This window comes from Anas acuta, chromosome 1 (genome assembly GCF_963932015.1).
Source record: "Anas acuta chromosome 1, bAnaAcu1.1, whole genome shotgun sequence".
Taxonomy (NCBI): Eukaryota; Metazoa; Chordata; class Aves; order Anseriformes; family Anatidae; genus Anas; species Anas acuta.
The window spans coordinates 189921221-189941191 of record NC_088979.1 but is presented as its reverse complement, the minus strand read 5'-3'; the positions used below and the strand labels follow the sequence as shown (position 1 = coordinate 189941191).

At 47.4% G+C, this 19971-nt stretch overlaps 2 protein-coding genes and 1 long non-coding RNA gene across 3 annotated transcripts in view; 1 reads left to right on the top strand and 2 right to left on the bottom strand.

Annotated features, from left to right (window-relative positions):
• LAMB1 (laminin subunit beta 1) overlaps nucleotides 1-9767 on the bottom strand; it is a 40656-nt gene extending 30889 nt beyond the window's left edge. Inside the window, exons 1-8 of the mRNA XM_068669750.1 lie at nucleotides 9556-9767; nucleotides 9252-9421; nucleotides 7029-7164; nucleotides 5022-5095; nucleotides 3148-3336; nucleotides 2991-3054; nucleotides 1460-1662; nucleotides 30-150 (exon numbers count right to left, since the gene is read on the bottom strand). Coding sequence (XP_068525851.1) covers nucleotides 30-150; nucleotides 1460-1662; nucleotides 2991-3054; nucleotides 3148-3336; nucleotides 5022-5095; nucleotides 7029-7164; nucleotides 9252-9421; nucleotides 9556-9580 — 982 coding nt within the window. The 5' untranslated portion in view covers nucleotides 9581-9767. The remainder of the gene's footprint in view (nucleotides 1-29; nucleotides 151-1459; nucleotides 1663-2990; nucleotides 3055-3147; nucleotides 3337-5021; nucleotides 5096-7028; nucleotides 7165-9251; nucleotides 9422-9555) is intronic.
• Nucleotides 9390-11012, top strand: LOC137849787 (uncharacterized). The gene is made up of 3 exons (XR_011092076.1): nucleotides 9390-9559; nucleotides 10546-10698; nucleotides 10802-11012. It is a non-coding gene; the product is annotated as an uncharacterized lncRNA (long non-coding RNA).
• Nucleotides 11013-13387: 2375 nt separating this feature from the next.
• Nucleotides 13388-19971, bottom strand: part of LAMB4 (laminin subunit beta 4) — a gene marked incomplete at its 5' end in the record, with an annotated part of 40291 nt that continues 33707 nt past the window's right edge. The window contains 6 exon segments of the mRNA XM_068669752.1: nucleotides 13388-13721; nucleotides 15181-15334; nucleotides 16360-16536; nucleotides 16744-16882; nucleotides 17258-17465; nucleotides 19361-19514. Coding sequence (XP_068525853.1) covers nucleotides 13582-13721; nucleotides 15181-15334; nucleotides 16360-16536; nucleotides 16744-16882; nucleotides 17258-17465; nucleotides 19361-19514 — 972 coding nt within the window.

Sequence of the window (19971 nt, the reverse complement as noted above, 5' to 3'; positions counted from 1 at the left end):
AATATCATCTGGATTTTACCCAAACTCACTTTTGCATGCGTTAGTATTGCGGCCTTCGGCAGGTCGCCAGGGTAAGTCGTGGTAGAAATCCAAACACTGCTCACAGTTTAAGCCTTTGGTATTATGCCTGCACATGCAGTGCCCGTGGACCTGTCATTAAAAATATATATATACATAAATGAGAGGAATATAGTTGGTTATTTAAGAGGACGGGGAAACAAAAGAAGCTGATAAAAAAGTAGATAATCCAACCTACAGCCAGTACATGATGGACATACTTTTGGGGACTTTAATGTGCATAACAAGACAAAGAGCCACAGGAGCATCCCTTGCCTGCCTAGGTAGGAATGTCCTCATGCAAACTTGTCCTTCTTTCCTTTCTGACACAAATGCATGAAAAATGCTTTCAGACACTAAGGAGGACAGCACAGTTCCACCTAAATAATTACAAAAGCATCTCAGAGCTAAGAATTAGCTGTTTATTATCTGTTAATTAGACGTTACCACTCATCTAGTTAAATCAGCATGTCAATTCTAGCCCACTGTCACCCTGCCATCCTTCTGGAAGCCAAGAGCAGAGACCACCACAGTCTGGATGGATTTTATCCATCAGCCCGACTTTGCCTTCAACACATAAGCCCTGAACAGTGATTGTGTGACAGCCACTGCCCTTGATGCCGGGGATTACCAGCACCTGACCCACAGTTTCAGAGGCAAAGCTGGTCTTGCTGCTGGTCAGGTGGAGGAGACCTTGGGAGAAAGCTCGGAGCAATGGAGCGTACCCGCATCCTGCGGCCCCTGGGGCAACCCACACAACCTCCCCTATGCTTCCGCACTTCCATGCAGTTAATAACTCACTCATTAACAGGGCTGTTCTTACCACTCTCAGGCAAAAATCATGGGCAAACCCACAAGCCAGAAGAGATTGGGCACTCACACAACAGCATGCAAGGCAGGCAGCAGGATTTTCCTCCAGAGCTTCCTGTTGATGAGGGCTAAAACTATACAAACCTATATACAAAGCCCCCACTTCTCAGCAGATAAGGAGTGATACAAATGCAGATTTTGTTTGCCTCATCAAAGCGCTTCATCCTTTGAAAACCCTACTTACTTCAATCTTAGGGCAAGCAAGACAATACACACGTCTCCAGCCCCATACAAATACCCTCCCTTTCTGCCTTCCTGCCTTTTAATTCCATCAGCTCTTTAACATAATTAGAAAAGGAATGCTAGAACTATTTTCACTGAATCTGAGCTCTCTGTATTTGAATAATGTCAATAAAAGGTCAACATAAAGGTTGACCGACAAAGAGCAGTTTTCAATGGTTTTCTTGTTTGAAAGTTGAGGGCAGAGGGCGACTCACATTTCTCCTATCGTATCTCTTCACTTCATTGTTTTTAAATCACTTAAAAAAAAAAAATCAGGAACAGCTTTGTGGAGAAAAGTGAGCATATTCACCATTCCTTCCACCTCCTCGTTGAAGCCCTCCACCGGGGCACACTCACTGGCGTGCCCGTAGCAGAAGCAGTTCCCGCGCACCACCATGTCGTAGATGGCATAGTAGTACTTCTCCCTGATCTCCATCCGTGAGTCCAGGAGGTTATCTCCCAGCGTGTGCAGCTTGACGAACTTGATTCTCAGATTCGTGATCTTCAAGAGGTCTGCAGGGGACACCAGAAAAAAAAAAAAAACATGTTTTGGAGTTATTTACCAGATATTGTACTGAATGGGAGGAAGCCAGCAGTGACTTCCCAAACACGCTTCCTACGGGCAGATTAGATCAGGTTTAATTTCAGCACTTAATGTACTACACATCGTATCACTTCACATCCCTAACATCCAAAAATTGCATTAATTTACTACATGCTAATCACTGTGAAAGTTAGTTTAAGCTTAATTCAGAGTTCTAGTCTGTTTTACTGCAGGCACACACACACACACAAGCACAAATATTAAACGCATGTACACCAGCACCACCGAGGAGACACTGGTTCTCTCTACACTTTGGGATTTAAAGTATAAAATGGGGGTGATATTAAGGAACTGCTGACAAATGGACCAGAAGCTTTAAAAGTTATGAGCCTTTTGGACCAAAATCTTAGTTGGCAACAAGACACAAACATATTCTTCTTTTTTATACACCCAACTTGCCCAGATTTAATTAGTCATATTCTGCTGAAAGAGGCAACACTTCATCAGTGACCAAACACAAAGGAGTTCTCAAGGGGTAATCTGTGTAAAGGCAATAATGCAGTAATTAATTCAATTTACACGTCCACTTGGATATTATGCATATTTTCTTATGGGCTCAAAACAAGGCTTGAAAAAGCACTTCAATCCAATGAAAGCAGACCCTCTCTCCTTTAAAACTTTGAATAAAAAAAAAATTCAAGCAATATAGCAACTAGCAGACACTCTTTTTCTTCAGATTTTTTTCACTTCAGATTTACTTGCCCACTACAGGCATTTTTGGTTTATGACCACATCTGCATGGACCAGCCATTCACTGCTACCAAGGCCAGTCATCCAGAAGCTGTGATTTACATGTTCTGAAATCTAAAATGTAAAACACAATCCTGTTGACTTTAACATCATTTTGCATTTCTAGATAAGTACATTTGTAGTTCTGTTTCTCTGCTTTCTGAGAACCCTGCAATGTCCAAGGTTTCTCTCAGCAACTGCATGTATTTTGGGGAGGGGGGTTCTTTAGCAAAAATATTTCCCTCAACAAATAAGAAAAGGACCAACTACCAACTACAATGATGTGCATAAGAACAATCACTTGAATTGACACCAGTGATTGTTATTTCCCAGTAGATCACTGTCTGAGTCAGGAAAAGAAGCCATACCAGAAATGTATTCATACAACTTCAAAATTATTACCAAGGCAAATGCATGACCTTATTTGTGGCTTATTTTTTTTTTAAATAGCAAGTAACTAAGAACAGAAACCCTTTCAAATAAGCCTGGAAGATAACTGCATACATACTTTGAATCCTTGGACTGTATGGATCTTCAATTCTAAAAGCAGGATCTAAAACACGATATATTACCTGAAGAAAAGACAGAACAACAGAAGATTCAGAGAATCAGGATTTGTATGGAAAAAGCCTACACAATCAACATATTGAAAAAAACCCTCTGACCTCTCCCTCGGTTGAAGGTTCAATGTCGGAGTACCGGGAATCACAAATGATATCATCCACTTTCTTCATGGGTCCAGTTGAAATCCCAGGAAACGAGCTCTCACAGTCATATGCAAAATACCTATATACTTGCCATGTTTTTCCAAAATCAGATGATCTTTCTATCAACATTGCAGCAGGACGGAATGTCTAGTGATGGGAAAACCAAAGGAGATTGTACTTGGTTAATAGTTGTTTGCATTTACACTGAACATTTTTAAGTATGAGCTATCCACACATCTGGATTTTAATCTCTTCTCTCTCTGCAGTGATTATTTCCAATATTTACTTTTTTTTTTCTACCAGCCTTTACTGATGATATTTTACACTCTGCTCAGAGGCAGACCTTGAAAATAACACACATCAAACCACAGACCAGACAGCATTCAGCAATCAAGCACCCAAACTTGCAAGTTTCTCAGATTCCAAATCCTTTCTCAAAACTGGAGATTAAAGCAGGGCTCTGGGGAGACAAAGGGAATTTTTCCACTGCTTGTAGAAAGCAGCACAGCCTTCTTCCTTGCCATACCTCCTCAGCTGACCTTCCACAGAGACATACCGGGTCTCACCTCCTGTCCCCTGAGCAGGGATCTCCTTAAGGAACCTGAGGTGTTAAGCTTCATTCACTCGTACTGCACCCAGCTCCCCCCAAGTCCCAAAACCCTACTCCACCTTCCTTCTTCCCAGCATGTATTCCACTCCAGAACAATTAGCTAATGAGATTTTTAAAAAAGATTTTGAATCCCTTTGATCCCCAAACCTTGTGACAACAGTAATGTTTCCATCAACCGCATTCCAAAGCACAGACGCTAATGTAGTACCTGGCTTGCAGCAAGAAGTGCCAGCAGCCCCTTCATCAACCAGATGGATTCAGACAAGGTGCTCAAGGAGCCAAGCACAAAAAACATTTCAGTCACAGCTGGAAATAAGTCCTTTTTTCCTGCTTCCTGGCTGAAAACACCACCTGCCTTACAGACTGGTATCTCACCCGACAGAAAATGCAGTGACACCAGGGTAAGGCAGCTTGAGCAGCTATCCCACAAAGCCAGCAAATAATCCCTAAAACCATCTTTTTTCCCCTGCAGCCTTCCTCCTGGCCAAGCTCCTGATGAGCCCAGAGGCACCGGTACCTGGTGAGGGTCCCTCACTGCTGGGGACCCGCAAAGGGGACCCGAGGGGACCACCTTCCACCTCAGCCACCACCTCAAGGCAAGGGGAGAAACCCAAGCCGATGCCTCAAGGCAAAGAACTGGCTCTCCTGGAAAGCTGACGGGTATAAATTAAGAGATTAATTTGTTTACATACAAAGAGATTTAGCCCTGCGGGCCCTGAAACCTCAGCTGAAGGCTGCCTGTGATTTAGGATGTACAGGACATGATCTGCCATTCCAAGACATCTGTTTGGAAGGAAACAAAGACACTTTGTGTACAGATGTTTCTTCTTCCTGAAGACCTTTACATTTGCCAAATGAAAACTGATAGCATGGCCAATTTTATTTTTTTATAAAATAAAAACCCTTGCTACTATACGACTTAGGTAATGATCTTCTAGCAACACAACCACTGCAGAGAGGCAAACGTCACGGATTTTGTGTGACTCCTTCTGCAGCCCCACACTTGAAGTTTAAACACAACTCAAGTCACAAGTCACTCCTGCGTGACTTCAGGAGTTAATGGCTGACAGATCTAAAAATCAGGCTGAACAGCTCAAAGAGAGCCCCTGTCCCAAACATCACCTGGATGCAAATGACTCTCGCTTCCCTGTGTTTTAGGGGACTTGTGGGGCTCTGTGCAGGGCCCCTAGTGAGGGTGTGGGTAAGGCTGTGGTGTCCTTACCTTGAAGGTCATGATGAGATGAGTGAAATGAAACTCGGCCTCCAGGTTCAGCTGGATAGTCACATTTTCCAGACCTGCAGGGACAGAGCAAAGGAACTGCAACAATCAAGGACACCGCCAGCCTCTGCAGCAACATTTTGCTGAGGCCCTGTGCTCTGGTGGCACAAGGCCTTTTCCCTTTGCCGTCTGGATCTGATGTCAAAAAAGGGATTTAGTGCTTTAGCAAGGTACAAGGAGACAGCAAGGGGCTGCTGAGGACCGTATCGCACAGGGAGTGCCATGCAACACCTGCAGAGACACCCTGCAGCTACACCTAAAGTGTGAACCTGCACTGCTGTGATCTCAGAGCACATAACATGGCTAACACCAACGGATGTAGGATGAGGACAAGGACTGCTACAGGCTGCATCCTGGCACCAAGGTGCTCGGTGGCTGGTAAGGGCGAGGATGCTGAGCCCAGCCCCATGCTGTCCTCATACAACACAGCCCATGGAGCAGCAGCCCAGCCCTGGCACCCCAAATCTCACTGACTGCTGGTAGGGACTGTTCCCCACCTTTTTTCTCTCACTCTGGATTCCTCTGTTAATCCAGATGCAGGAACTGTTTCTTTATAACCTGTTTTTTGGAGTACCCCTATGCCAGCTATCCCAGCCCTGCCCTGCCACCGCAGGAAACCATGACAAGCGAAAGGTTTTCCCAGCTGTGCTGCACAACTACCTACGGTCAAAGACTCTGTGCAGAAAGGAAGCAAAACAGAAATATTACTTTGCCATGTGAAAAGACCTCTCAGAACAGCTGGATACTAATTATGCTGAAGTTAGAAACAAAACAAAAATCCAGTGAGATTTGCAGAGAGGAGGAAGGCTAAGAAATGACAAGCACAAACTGATAAAACACTTAAATTTTCAACTAGCTGTGACTTCATGTAGAGTGTGCAGTGATGGTCCCTTCTGCTGCGTGCCTGAGTGGAAGAAAACATGAATTGGACAGAAAGAATCATTTGTTTTCCACTCTTGAAGGACATTTTCATGACCTTATGCGCTAAGAACTCTTCTGTCTGAGTGCTGCCAAGCTTGTTGCAAAAAACATGAATTATTTGGAACGCTACAAGAGAGCCACTAGAGATGAGCAGCTCGCCAGTCTGATCTACATTGTTAAAAAGAAATGCTTAAAAAGGATTTAGAGAAAAAGGATTTAGAGAAAATCTTTCTTTACTGGACAACAGAAATGTTACAAGTATTACCATGTTATTTTAACGTAGAGTCAGATAGCTCCTGCCACTGCTTTTGCAGAAATCCCATCCTGTCCATCTGGCATTAAGGCTTTAGGGCAGGATGAAAATCTAGATGCCTTGCTTTGTGTAAGGAAGCCCGCCAAAAGCAAAACCATAAAAGCAAAAAAAGGGCAGAGGAAGGGTGAAAAATAAAATAAAAGGCCACAAAACGGACACGCAATATAGTGTGAAAAAAAAAATAAAAATTGCTGGCTCATTTCTGGCGTTCATTTTACCGTTTTGCACGCGAGTACAGGAATGTAGGGTGCTTGGGGAAGGGAAGGCAGGGAGGTGGAGGTCTGAGGGCAGGACCACGGCCCCGCAGCCCCCAGCCCACCTCCTTCCCCCGGCTCCCCCAGCAGCGTGGGGAAGCCCTGCGGCGCCTCCTGGCTTGGCAGCGCTGCCCCGGGATGCTCGCCGCTGGCAGGCTGCGCCGCTGCCTCTGCCCAAACATGAGGCAGATCTGGAGCCGGGGTGGGAAACTTCTCTTTTTAGGAAAGGATTCTCACAGAGCGGCGGGAGAGAGCTCTTTCCAGCACTCCTGGAGGGTTCGCGGGGCTTCCTTACGGGCACACAAAAGCAGCCAGTTTTACTCAGCCCACTGCTACCAGCACGATCCCTCCCACAGCAGCAATTACCAGCCCTGAGCTAACAGCAAACGCTGAGGTACCCGCAGACAAAAGAAGGGAAAGCGACTCCCAGCCCAGGGAATGTCTCCCCACCAAGCTGCATACCGTTTTCTGACTGCCACCAGAGCTTCAGGCGATTGGGAGCAAACGTGGTGACCACGTTTTCGATGCGGTGGCTGTCGGGATTGAGGGTGTCGTGGAAGGGATCCTCCGAGTCGCATGTGAAACATTTTTTGTCCTCCTGAAACAACAAGATAACTGGCATTACCGACTTTATCCACGGGGCAGTAGTTGTTTCCTGCAGATAAGAGTATTTTCCATCCATATCACGTTCCTCTGAGTTTTGCCTGCAGGAGGCATCGAAGGTGTGGTGTTGGCTTTGTTTTTTTTTAATTGATAAGTGTATTTACCTTTTCGCATTAATGCAAATTGCCCGGTGGAAGCTATGCCAGGAATTCCATACACTGTGTTTCCGTGAGAGCACGCTGCGTGCTCAGGAAATCCCTGCCTGCATGCCGATTCCCCAGCAGAGCTCACAACCAGCGGCAGCATCTCCAGCAATCCCTGAACTGAAACGTACGCACGCAAAACTGCACCTTCAAAAACTCGAGTGAGGTAACCCTGCTTTTAGGAGCTGGCTTTGAGATGTAAGTTCTCCATTGTAGGGACATCTCCAGGCAGGCTCAGTGCACGTGTAGCCCATGGGTGATTTAGTGACCGGCTCTTTTTCCTGTGGGGTTAGCTCTATGCTGAATCCAGCTTTTCAGGCTCCTACCTACACCACATCCAGGCACCATGTTTGCAATCTCAAGCTAAGCACGCAACCCCAGCCTGCACACCCTACAAGACAGCTGGGCGCAAGCCTGGCACGTGCTTTTTCGGGAAAATGGACAAGTGCTTCTTCACCAAAAGGACAAAAACCCACCGTGACTAGTGCTATGTACACTATTTTTACACAGTGCTGCCTAAACCATGCAAAGCTTGCAAGGTAAGACTCGAGCTGAACCGAAAGGGAGGGTTTCTGCCCCAGATAACCCAGGTGTGGCAGTGCAGGGGGGGCAGAGGGGCTCCGAACACTGCAGGGGCTCTCAGCCCCAGCACGGCAGCAGCTGATTGCTGCGGGCTCCATCCCTGCAGCGTGGCTGGGGAGACGAACGCGTGGTGCTTTGCCAGCCAGGAACACGTGAGCTGGCAGGTCCGTGCCACGCTGATTTACTATTTCATTGAGTCCTGCGGGGCCGGGAAGGCTCCTGTCCCATCCCGTCCCCTCCTGTCCCATCCCGCAGCCTCAGCCCCCTGCAGCCACTTGTCCTCCCACCAAATCACTGCCCAACACCGAAAGGTCCCGTCCTGCGAAGTGCTCGGCCCCGTGTGGTTACGGGGCACCTTCCTGCACCCACAGCCTGGCAGATTTCCCCAGTACCACTCACAGCACGGAAACATCAGGCAAACACCGAAACGGGGCTGCGAGATCGGGAACGAGGGCGCGTTAAAACCATCTGAGGCAGCGCGTTTAACATAAACCACCTGGGAACTCCAGCATTTTCTGGGACAATAAAACTAACAAGGCGCCTTTGTTACTTCTTTGGAGGAGAGATGCAAAGAAAGCAACCCCAAAATGCTGAAAATGCTGCGGCAAGGCTACCCGCCGTGTTAAACCCAGAGTTACCCCCGGCAGACAGGGCAGCGTGGTAAAACCGTGTGGCGGGGAGATTTGTAACCTCAGGGCACAAACGGGAGGCGTTTTCCTTCCCGGTGTCAGGATCCGTCCCCATTGTCTCGGCAGCCACTTCAGCCTGGGGCAATTCCCTCACTTTCCACCTAACCCAGCGGAGATCCCGCTCCTGATCCCCTACCCCTGCTGTCTCAGGGACCTTCAGTACTCCCTTACAGCCGTCTCTTACATCCTAAAAACCTCTCTGCCTTCCACCAGCCGAGCCGATCTGCCTGCTTTCGCCCGGAGACCATCCAGATGTGATTATATTTTGAGGACAGCCGCCAAGCCATTACGACCGGCTCCTACACACCACTTGCCATCAGGAAGCTGTCTAGACGGCTCCGCGTTAAGGCTGCAAAACCCCCCCGAGCATTAATTGAACCTACCCCAAGTATTAATTGGACTTACACCCAGTGTTAATTAAACTTACACCGAGTGTTAAGGGGACGTACCCCGGGGTTTCTTCCCCGTTAAGCCCCGGGGGGGCTCCCCCAAACGCGGCCCCGTCCCCGCCGCGTCCCCCTCCCCGTCGGGGCTCGGGGGGCTCCGGGGGTCGCTCGGTGCCTCCGGCCGGTCCCCGGGCACCCCCCCCCCGCCGTCGGGGGGCTCACCTGGAGGTGGCTGACGATGCAGTAGGGCTCGGGCTGCCGGAGGCCACACGTGGAGGAGGCGGAGAGGCGGGCGGCGCGGCCGATGAGGAGGTCGCCGGTGGCCGGGTAGCAGCTGCCCTCGGCGCAGCCGGAGCTGTACTCGGGCTCCTGAGCCGCCGCCACCCACAGCGCTGCGGGGCCGGGGGGTGGGAGACACGGGGAGAAGGGAGAGAAGGAGAAGAAGAAGAAGGGGGGACACGCGGTGAAGCCGAGCCCGCAGCCCCCTGCCCCGACGGCGGTGGGAGCGGGGCCGGGCGGTGGTTACCGAGGTAGAGCGGGAGGAGCCCCATGGCGAGCACCGACGGCACGGGACGGGTCGGGTCGGGACGGGATGGGACAGGAGGGGACGGGACGGGACGGGACCGGACCCCCGCTCCGGAAGCTTCCCCCGCCGCCACCGGGCTCCACGCAGGCGCCGCGGCTCCCCGGGAGCGGCTCCGAGCCGCCGGGCGGCCCCCCCCGGCCCTCCCCCTCGTCCCCTCCCCGCCGAGCTCCCGGCCCGGCCCCTTCCCTTCCCCTCTCGCCGCTGCTGCCAGGGCTGCGGGGAAAGGGGAAGCCCGGGGGGAGCGCTTAGGGCGAGGGGGACCCTCCCCAGAACCCCCCCCAGGACCCCCCGATGGAGCGGGCACCACCGACGGGGCGAGCGGGACGGGCTTGATGTGGGGCAGCGCTGTGGGGTTGGGGGTGCTCGGCCCCGTTCTGCCTCCACACCGGGGTCCCCAGCCCTTCAGGGGGTGCTGGGGGGGCTCAGCACCCCGTAAGGGTGGTTGGAGGGGGCCACCCTGCGTGGCGAGGTGAAGGGCCACAGCCACCGCATGCGGCGCTCGATGGCCACCGAGCAGCCCGAGGGGCCACCAGCCCGTTTGCCATTAGGTCGAGGCACCTCTGTGGTGCTGGGATGGAGATGTTGTGGCGAAACAAAGCAGTTTGGTATTTCAGTGGGGTTTCATCTGCCTGCGTTTGCCCTCCTGCTGCTCTCAGATAAACGGAGAAGCCGGCGTGGAGGTGGGAAATGGAGGGCTCCAAAGCACAGCCCTGGCTCGGCACACGCCGAAATGGGCGCCCGAGTCGGTCTGCGTGAGTTTTGTAGCCCACACGTAGCACGTGAGCTGGTGTGTAAACCTTCACCAGGCACCGGGGTGCCTCGGGAACACTTTGCCCTCGCTGTTTGCGGTCCCTGAATGGAACCACGCGGCGGGCTGTGTGTGCCACAAAACCCTGCCGCTGGGTAAATATGCTCGCCCTCGTTTTACAGATGGGTAAGCAGAAACAGAGAGATAGCGAGCGACTTGCCCTAAAGGTTAAACACCATGTCCGAAACATAACCCAGGGCCCTCGACTGAAGAAGCGGTGGCTGAGTTTCATTAAAGATGCCCAGGAAATTAAACCATTCTAGCTGCCCGGGCAGGTATTGTTATTCTAAACCTCTTCTGCAATGTGGTCTTTTGAATTCACAAAACTCACAGAATTTCACAATCCTGTCATGTAACTCATGTTGGCTTTGCATTTAGGTGTCAATACAACAAATATGTTTGTCCTACTCAGAAGAAATGTTTTACCCTGCTTGTGGTTGGTGAGCTGCACCAGTAAACAGCAGAAAGGCAGCGGTGCTCCGCAGCATCCTCCCTGTGCATGTGCAACAGCAGCGTGTTTCACTTCCACTGGGTTCTTCTCTGTCCCATATTTTTTCTTTTTTTTCTTTTTTTTTATTGAAATATTCTCCTCCTTATTCTTGTTCTCAGTCTTGCAGAAGTGCTGTCCTCCCCTGAATCTAAATGGGCTCAGCTGGCTCTGTGGATGCTGTGGTCGGGCTGCTGGCATTGCTGGTGTTGTGCTTCTGTGTGGCTGCAGGTTTCCTCCAAGAACTACGTTCGGAGTTGTCTCTGACCTCAGTGGGACCCGATTTACTGCCTGTTCTCTTGTACCACCGCAGTGGTTGAACGCCCAGCAAACAGAGCTGGTGAAATATTTGATTAAATGTCTCTGATCGTATGTGGCATTGGTTAAATGTTGTTTGTATTGTGCTTAATATCACTGAAGTCAAAATGCTGTGTAAGACGATCCCTTTTTCATTATTATTTTTTTCAGTAAACAGTTTTTGGAAGCCACTTCTATCCACAAGAAAGAGAACTGGGAGGGAGAACTACAAACAAGTGGTTTTGATCCAGATCAAGCATTTTCACACAGATTGACTTTTCAAAAACACCTTAAAAGGTTTTGTGCCACTTCCAGCGGGGAATGCTACACAGTTTTAGACCTCAGAAGTTGCCACAAATGGACCTGGTGGCCTGTGGCAACCCGTCCTGCTTGGTTGGCGTGCTCTGAGCACACAACTGGGACTCCATGCAGGCTTTTTCCTTTCCATTCCTGCTTTTCTCCCAGCAATTTCTGTTCCTCCCACGGATACCTTTCCTCTCCAGGCCTGTTTTACTGCCTTGTGTTCAAGGACATTTCATCCTGGCAGCCGTGTGGCAACTACCTCGCTGAGCAGCCCAGCCAGCAGTGGCATTTTAGGAGGAAATTCGTCAGCTTTCTGCTTGTGAATTCAGATTTTTGAAGCCGTGAATGAAGCACTTGTGTTTTATACACAATTGAAATTTTAATGTGAGAGCTCCAGCTTGCCTCGCTCAGGTGCAGTGTGGCAGCCACACAAACCTGCAGGAAATCCAGGCTCCTTCCCTGGCATTACCTGGAGACCTTCATGGGAGCAGCTAGCTGAGCTGTGCCCTCTGGCTGGTGGAGGTGCTCCCTTTAATTATGGCAAAGTCAATCTGTCATACGCTCGTCTGATTACAGCCTAGGGACTTGCAGAGAAACCTTGCACCTCACAGGTGATTTTTTAAAGTGCTAAAATTCAGGAAAAAGAAAGGTAAAGCACAAATTCTGCGCACACCTGCATCCAGGTGCAGTTGCTAGATTATATCAAGGTTTTAATTTGACCCCACCATTTTCACAGGAGGAGCTGCTACACGGGTAGTGCACGTGGCAAGCACGCACTGCTTGGAGCTCCAGGAACATCCCTGAGATCTGCTCCCAGCCGAGCCCCCCACCACGTGCAGGTGCTGCTTTGGCTCCCCTAACTGTGGAGGTTTTATCTCTGATGGATCAACACGAGGTTGCCCTCAGGTAAGGCTTGTTCTGAACATGCTGCTGGCACAGGGCTGCCTCTGGACTCTCTGGGGCTGGTGTCAGGCAGGCCAGAAGGGGACAAGGTGACTCATTTTTATGAGGAAGAGCCAGCGTTACTCTGCAGGGCAGGATTTTGAAATGGAGTTTTCCTCCTCCAGGTCTTTTTAAAACCCCAACCCTCCTGTAGTGTTTACCTATCCCCAGCCTCCTCGTTATATGAAACACAAGTTCTAAACTAAAATTTAGGACAAATCCTGTGGTGTTGTGTGTGGCTAGAAGACACAGCGGTGTGAACCCTGACTCCTGTGCAGCACCGTGTGGGGGCTGCATTGATGAAAGTCGTGGGCAACCCCTCGCTGAACGCACAAAAAAAAGAGGTATGGCAGGAGGGGAGGCGAGGTTGGAGCTGATTTCAGTATTGAGCATCTGTGCACTGCCATCCAGTGGGCACTGGGGACTTCGCTCCCTGTCACACACCTCTTCAGGTGGCCCAGCACTGCCGAGTGGTTTTGGCGAATATTTGGGGACCCCCTCATGGTCAGGGGTTGCTGGGGATCCCTGATCTGCCTCAGCAAGGCGATGGGGACTGGGGAGAGGTGGGACCGTGGGGGAGATGCTGGCTGTCAGCAGGGATGGCTGCAGAAGCCCATCATAAGTGGTGCTTTAGGGGCATGTTTTAGTGGGTGACATTGGTGGTAGGGGGTGGTTGGGCCAGATGATCTTGGAGGGCTTTCCAGCCTCAATGAATCTGTGATCCTATGATCTGTGTGGCCCCATCACCGTCCTCATGCAGCCCCAGGCTGTTGTGGGGTTCAGCAGTGAGACTGAGGGTGTTGGGAGGCTGTCTTTGAGGCACTTAGCTGGAGGTCTCTTAGAAATCCCCCTTTTGCATTCCCACCCCAGGCAATGAGAAGTCCCAGGCTGTGGCAGCAGTGTGGTTTTGAGATCCCTCCAGGACAGCATCCTGATTACTTCATCAGGTGTTTTATTAAAAGGTATTTCCTCTTCCCATATATACCCAACCAGGTTAAAAAACAAGAGAAAGTTACATTATTCCCTGTGCCAAAATACTGCATACACCTTCAGATTTATGTACAGAGGACAGCCACCCCGTGCTCAGGAGGTGACTCAGTTGCACTTTACCTCATGGTCTGCTCAGCCCTTAGCTTTTGCACGTTGCATACTTGCTTTCCTGCTCTGTAATTTCATTTGTGATGGCTATCACTTGCTCCTCAAGTTGTCTGAGTTGCTCTGCCTTGTCTTGCTTGGTTTGATTCAGGTCCTGAAGCTTCTTCTCCAAATCTGTAAGAGCAAAGTGACATGCAGTGATACACATATTTATTGTGTAAGTAAAATCCAGGGATTAACTGTGCTCCTTTTCCCAGCAGTTCTGGAGGCAGCAAGCCCATTGCAAATGGGGAATGTTATATATGCAACTGGAGGGAAAAGCCTGGCTTCTGGACAGCAAGAGAAACAGGACAGCCTTAAAACAGCTTTTTCTCAGCACGTGCTTTTGTCCATCAGCTAGGATGGGGCAGGACACGGAGCTCTTAAAGCAGTTGTTTAAATGGAAACACTGAGAGGAACAGCATGTCCATCGATATGTGTAAAGCCTAGAAAAATTGGATGTAATGGCCTTAGGTCGTCTTCCTTTACTGCTTTTTTGCTGGTCCCTGTGAAGCTACACTGATGTGAACATATTGTTAGCGAGTCAACAACACATTATTCACTGCCCGTTTCCAATTCATCTATCACCTGGGTGTTTGGAGAGACTGGAGTGCTTTTAATGCTTCTTCTCAAAGTATCTGCTCAAAATATTTATTCAGCTCCTGCCCTGAAGGATTTGCTCCCAGGGTGCAATTTCTGCTTCAGTTCTGCTGATGTTAAGTGGAGGTTTTGGATGTTGAGCAGCGTCCTATGCTGAAGGATTCCCAGTGGAGTTGCCCAGACCTTCACTACAAGCAGAATTAGCTCCCCCGTGCAATTACATGAGCCATACTGGCAGTTTGCCTTCCTGCAGGTCTCAGACCGTCACCCACCAGGAGGGGTAGGGTGCTAATAGGCCAGATCCTGACACATGCTGGCCCCTCAGTGTTAGCCACAGATGACCCCCTGACCTAAAATCAAAACTTTTTCAATGTTTTACTTCTCAGGCAAAGCTGGACGGACAAAGTTACCTGTCTGCCCAGACATTTTGTGATCAAATCAAGGAATCGAGGCCAGGGGGGTTAAACTGACACCCAAGATGCAGTGATTTGGTCTGCACATGCATGTGTGCCTTCTCTTTTCTGATGGAAAGACAGCTCCATGCAGCTCTCTGTAACATAAGTCATCAGTCCGGTCATGTAAAAAAGGCAGAATGCAGAGGAAGGATTGAAGGCCCAAATGCACAAAGCAAGGACATAAATCAAAGCTCCCAGCTAAGGCTGCAGCTAAGTTTTTCAGAGCCCATCTGAGAGCCTGGGACAGGTGGCACAGATTTTGTGCTTGTCCTAGTTTTCCGCTGCCTGAATCAAATCACTGCAAGTCCCTCTGTGCACACCTCTTGACCTCTGCTTATAGCAACCAATGTATGTCAGAAAATGTACATAAGCCAAACCAAATCAGCTACTTGGAAACTGAGAAGCTTCAAGCATGGATTGTCACTGGCTAAATTGTTTTAAACCAACTTTCAGGTGAATCTAGTCTGCTGGTATCTCAGAATGGCTTTCAGTTAAAGTTCCACAATTTCTGCTGCTCACTATGAAAGGGAGAACACCACCTGTTACTCTTCTAATTTTTTTTTCAATCTCTTCAGCCAGTTTTTCTGCTTCTTCTTTCAGCTGCTTCACTTTTGCTAGAGTTGCTTTAGGAGGCCCTTTGGCTTTCAGTCTGTCTTGAAGAACAGTGTACTTCCTTTTAACGGCAGCAAATTCCTGTAACAAAAAGCCATTTCGTGGTTTAGAAGTACCTCATAATTAACCTGTCATATTCAAGGTGATTTTTAGACAGTTTTGGAATATGAATATCCTGTTTGAACCAAACTTAATCTCTTAAATTTAAAGGGGAAAAAAAAAAAAGAAATCCATAATAAGTGTACATTGAACAGTGCTTTGCAAAACCAGGTATAATTTGATTAAACATGCTACCAGTGGAGCAATCTAGAGTGTCACTGGAGGGTGAGGATGTAAAGAAAATACAATGTAAGATTTTTAAAACTTATGCTGTTACTACTTCTTTTGATAGGCCTTTTCTGTAGATTTCATTTTTTTTCCATGAAGCTTGAATCAAATGGAATGAACTACCTGTATCATCGATTTTTTCAAACAATCTTGGGTGCAGGAATATTTACTGTCTACCTCCATTCCATGCTGATTTAGGGTGCCTTGGAGGCTGCAGTTTAGATTTCTACTGTGTTTCTTATAACCTGGCCACGTAGTTGTGCTCTCCCTTCAGAGCTGTGGGTACCTGGTTCCTGTCACACAGCATTTTAGTAAATTTTCAGCTGCCTCAAAAACTGGAGCTATGGAGCAGCAGTCAGCCACAACCTCCACATAACTCCCACCACAATTTCTCCTGAAGGAGATCAGCACAAGATGAATGGCCAGACTGCTCCATCGCTCACATATTTTAATATTTGGTTTTGTGATTTGCTCTGTTGTGTTTACTGGTGCCCATGGTGACTATGAGTCTTATACACAGTGTGAAGAAGAATGTCACAGAGTAGCTAGAGCAATGTGTGTGTTTTCTTTCATTCAAGCAAACAGAAGTTTGGAGAACCTCTAGAAACCTTAAAGCAATAAGGAAATTAGACTTAACCTGGGGATTGCACACTGTGTGGCATATGGAAAGCTTAGAGTTTTGAGGAGAGCAGGGTAGCACAATTACACTTTTGAATCAAAAGTACTATCAAACATATACGCAACCCTTTTTTCCTTTAATCTGTGGCAGAATGGCTTACGTTGTCAATTTTCTGAGCTCGCTTGAATGCTGCTTCTGCCCCTGCTCTTGCATTCGTAGCTTGATTCCTGTTCATCAGCATTTTCGTCCTCAACGTGGCGATTCCATCTTCCACCTTGGACTGTTTTGCTGAAAAGTCATTGAGTTCATCGCCTGTCTTGTTGAGTTGGTTCTCAGCCTAGAACAGAAGGAGGCTTGGTAATGAAGGAGGTGAATGGCAACTGATAAACAAGAGGAGACCCTTATACGTTGTGGTACTGAAATTGTATCTGAGACACATTCTGGTTTTATTTATTTTTACATATACGTTGAGGAAAATTTTAGATGAACCATCTTTTTCTAAGATGTGTGTTGCAAATAAATTAAAAGATTTAAAGCAAGATACCTGTGAGATTTGTGTTCTGATTCCTTTTATTTCTTCATTCAACTTTATGAAGGTGTTTTTGGAGCGTCCTTGGGAGCTCACAGCATTTTTTAGTTTCTCATTAATTTCATGCACAGGTGGAAGAGCTTTAGCTGCTTTGCTGAAAAAGGAAAAAAAAAAAAGTGTGTGTAGTATTGTGGTGTGGAGAGGAGGCAAAGCAAGTACACATTGCAAACGCACCCATGCTCACGGGCAGAAATGTTCCCTCAAGTCCACCAGCAGCTGTTAAAAGTGTGATTTAGCTGGCAAAGCACAACACCAGTAAAGGGCCTTGTGTGGGAGTACAATGCTGGTAAGGAAAGCTCACTTATGAGGTGAACATATTTCCTCCCTCCCCAGTTCTGGCTCTTCTTCCTCACCCATATTTAAGCCTCCCAGTGAACCAGGTGTAATGACCCACATGGAAGTGTAGCTGCCTCGGTCCTTTGAATTCAGGCAGTCCTTCAGCATGCAGTGCTGGAGTCAGCCTACTCACTCAGCATCTTGTGCCTCCCCCAGCAGTGTCTGAGCCACTTCCATTTTCCTGCTTCTCTTATTTGCGTTCAGTTTGTACTTCTGACAGTGGGCCATAATGCTTTGGATTTTGCCAAGCATGCTCGTTAGCTCTCGTGGAGTCAGGGGCAGGTTGATTTCCAGGACGTAACTCGCCACCTTCTCAATGTCTTCCGGAGGCGCACTCTCATCTGCAACAGAAACTGAGCTTGGGATGGTCTGAAGTGGAGGCTTCCTCCCAGCGAAATGTAAAGGATCGTTAGGGTTGCCTAGACGTCGAGTTATGTGGCAGAATAAAGCTGACAAGCACAGCAAGGGGGTAAGAGAATTATCTCCGACATTTTGTGATTTAATATTAACGCTTCCAGGTACTGCTGTTGGTGTTGTCAGAGCTGACTGAGCTGAGGATTTGAACCCACTTTGAACTGGGTTATTAAAATTCTGATGCAGAACTGAACCCATGGAAGGTTTTAAGTCGGCATGAGGCACAGCCAGATGTGTCAGAGCCCATTTCTCCCTCGGTCCCCAGATCAAAGAGGCGCTGGGGAGACCGGGGTGTGAAGGAAGCTTTCCAAGCCAGCTGGTGGGAGTAATCCCTTCCCTGGAGTTGCCACAGCGCTCAGAAAGTGGTTCCTCCGCTGCTTAATGAGGAAAGCTCAGCTGCAGAGGGGAATTTGGGACAGGCTGAGATGGGATGGGAATTTACAGTAGGAAAAACATACTTTAACAACCCCTCTTCCAAATGCTCTCACCCCAATACAAACTGCGCTAAGAGGTGCGGGTACCCAGGGTTTGAGTAGCTAACGCCTTGCAAAGTCCCATCATCACTTCTGCTTTCTGCTCCCTTCCCCTTGTAGACAAGACCTGAGGTGATAAGGCAGTTGAAACATGCTACGTTTGTGCTAACTCTCCAAAGTAACTTCCCAAGAATTAAATAAAAGGCAGTTACTGTGCAACCAGGCAAGCATTTCTGAGAGCTATCTTCTGTCAGAATGCATTAATCTAAAACCACTATGGCCATTGCTGTAGAGTACAGCAGCTTTGATGTAATTGTACGCATTTTAGCTGCTATGGTGCAGAAACTTCAATTTACAAACCAAAAATTGATGAATAAATCCTTTACAGTTATTAGTAAATACCATATGTCTTCTAAGACACATAAAAGAAGAGACAAAGATGAAATTCTGAGTAGCAACCAAATAAAAATACGAGTCCACTAAGGACTTAAATTGACTTTTTCCTTCAAATTCAGAAAAATAACTTCAATGTTCCTGAACAAAGGAAGTCCTCTGCCCTCACTCCCTCGCTGCTGTTTGGATATGGAGGTATGAATGCCAAAGGAATGCCAACATGCAGTCCTTAGAGAATTATGAGATCAGCTACATTCAAGAGATTATACTAACCCAGTTGAACTCCTTTTATGTGTGTCTGGTAAAAGACATTTCTGCAATTGTGAGGGTGGAAAAAGTTTTAGGGCATGTACTGTTTTTTTTTGTTTTGTTTTTGTTTTTTTTTTTTTTTTTTTTTTTTTGTTGTTGTTGTTTTTGTTTTGTTTTGTTTTTGTTTTTGTTTTTTCTTTTTTGTGAGGGCTGAAGTCCTACCAGAATCCTTTGATTCCTCAAGTTACAGTTTTACGGAGAAGATGGAGCAGTTTGTCACTTTGTGTCCTAATTCCCACGCTCCCTACAGAGAGCCTCTATTTATGGGCCGGGAAGAAGAGGGTGGAATAACAATTTGAGGGTGCATTGAAGATGCCTGGATGTTATATGTTGTATGAAATTACATTAGCGGACCTTTTCTCAGATGAACCAGGAACCAAGGGAATTACTTGCCTGCTTCAAATTAAGTAAATTAATAAAAGATGACAATCAGAACATAGCAATCTATGGGAAAATTAGTACAAAATACCATCATCTGGGAAAAAGGAACACCACAATCAAAAAAAGATGCACAGATCAGGACGTAGACAAGAAATTTGATATGCCTGCAGCTAGACCACTTTCTAGCCATCTGTTATGTTAACATTACATTGAAATATATATGTATATATAGAGAGAGTCAGAAAGAACTTTCCTTGCATATTTACCTATCAAGAAGTCTTTCACTTTTTTGATGAACTCCTTTGTGATTTCTTGGTCAACTTCAATCTGGTTCTTAGCTCTCTCCAATTCCCCGTTAAACAGCGAACCTTTCAGCTTGGTGTCTTCTGCCATCTTTCTGATGCTTTCAACCTGGAAATACTATCAGAAAAAGCAGTGCCAATTTCTGGAGGCTGTATATCATTGCTTGGCAAGTTGAGCTCTGACAGATACTTTTGATACAAGCCTCAGCTGGAGTCACTTGTCGATCTTTTGAAAAATCTGTAGTAGGAGACCACTTTGGGGAGCTCTGGAAGCTGTTACATCATGGCCTTTGGCCTTAGAAAAAAAATAAAAAGACAACCACTTCTGTTTCTAAAAGAAGGTGCTGACATTTTCTGTTGCAGTATTGCACCGTGTCATCAATCAGATTCAGTACAGAAAAGCATATAATTTTATTTGCCTTTTCACACTGGAATTGCTGCTAAAAATGTGCTTAAAATGACACAAGTAAAAAAGCTAGAATTAATGATTGTCTTTTAAAATTAATTTTTGCCATTAAATTAGTATATTTGATTATTTAACTGATCTTTAGTTAGTAATTAGCTTAATTATCACT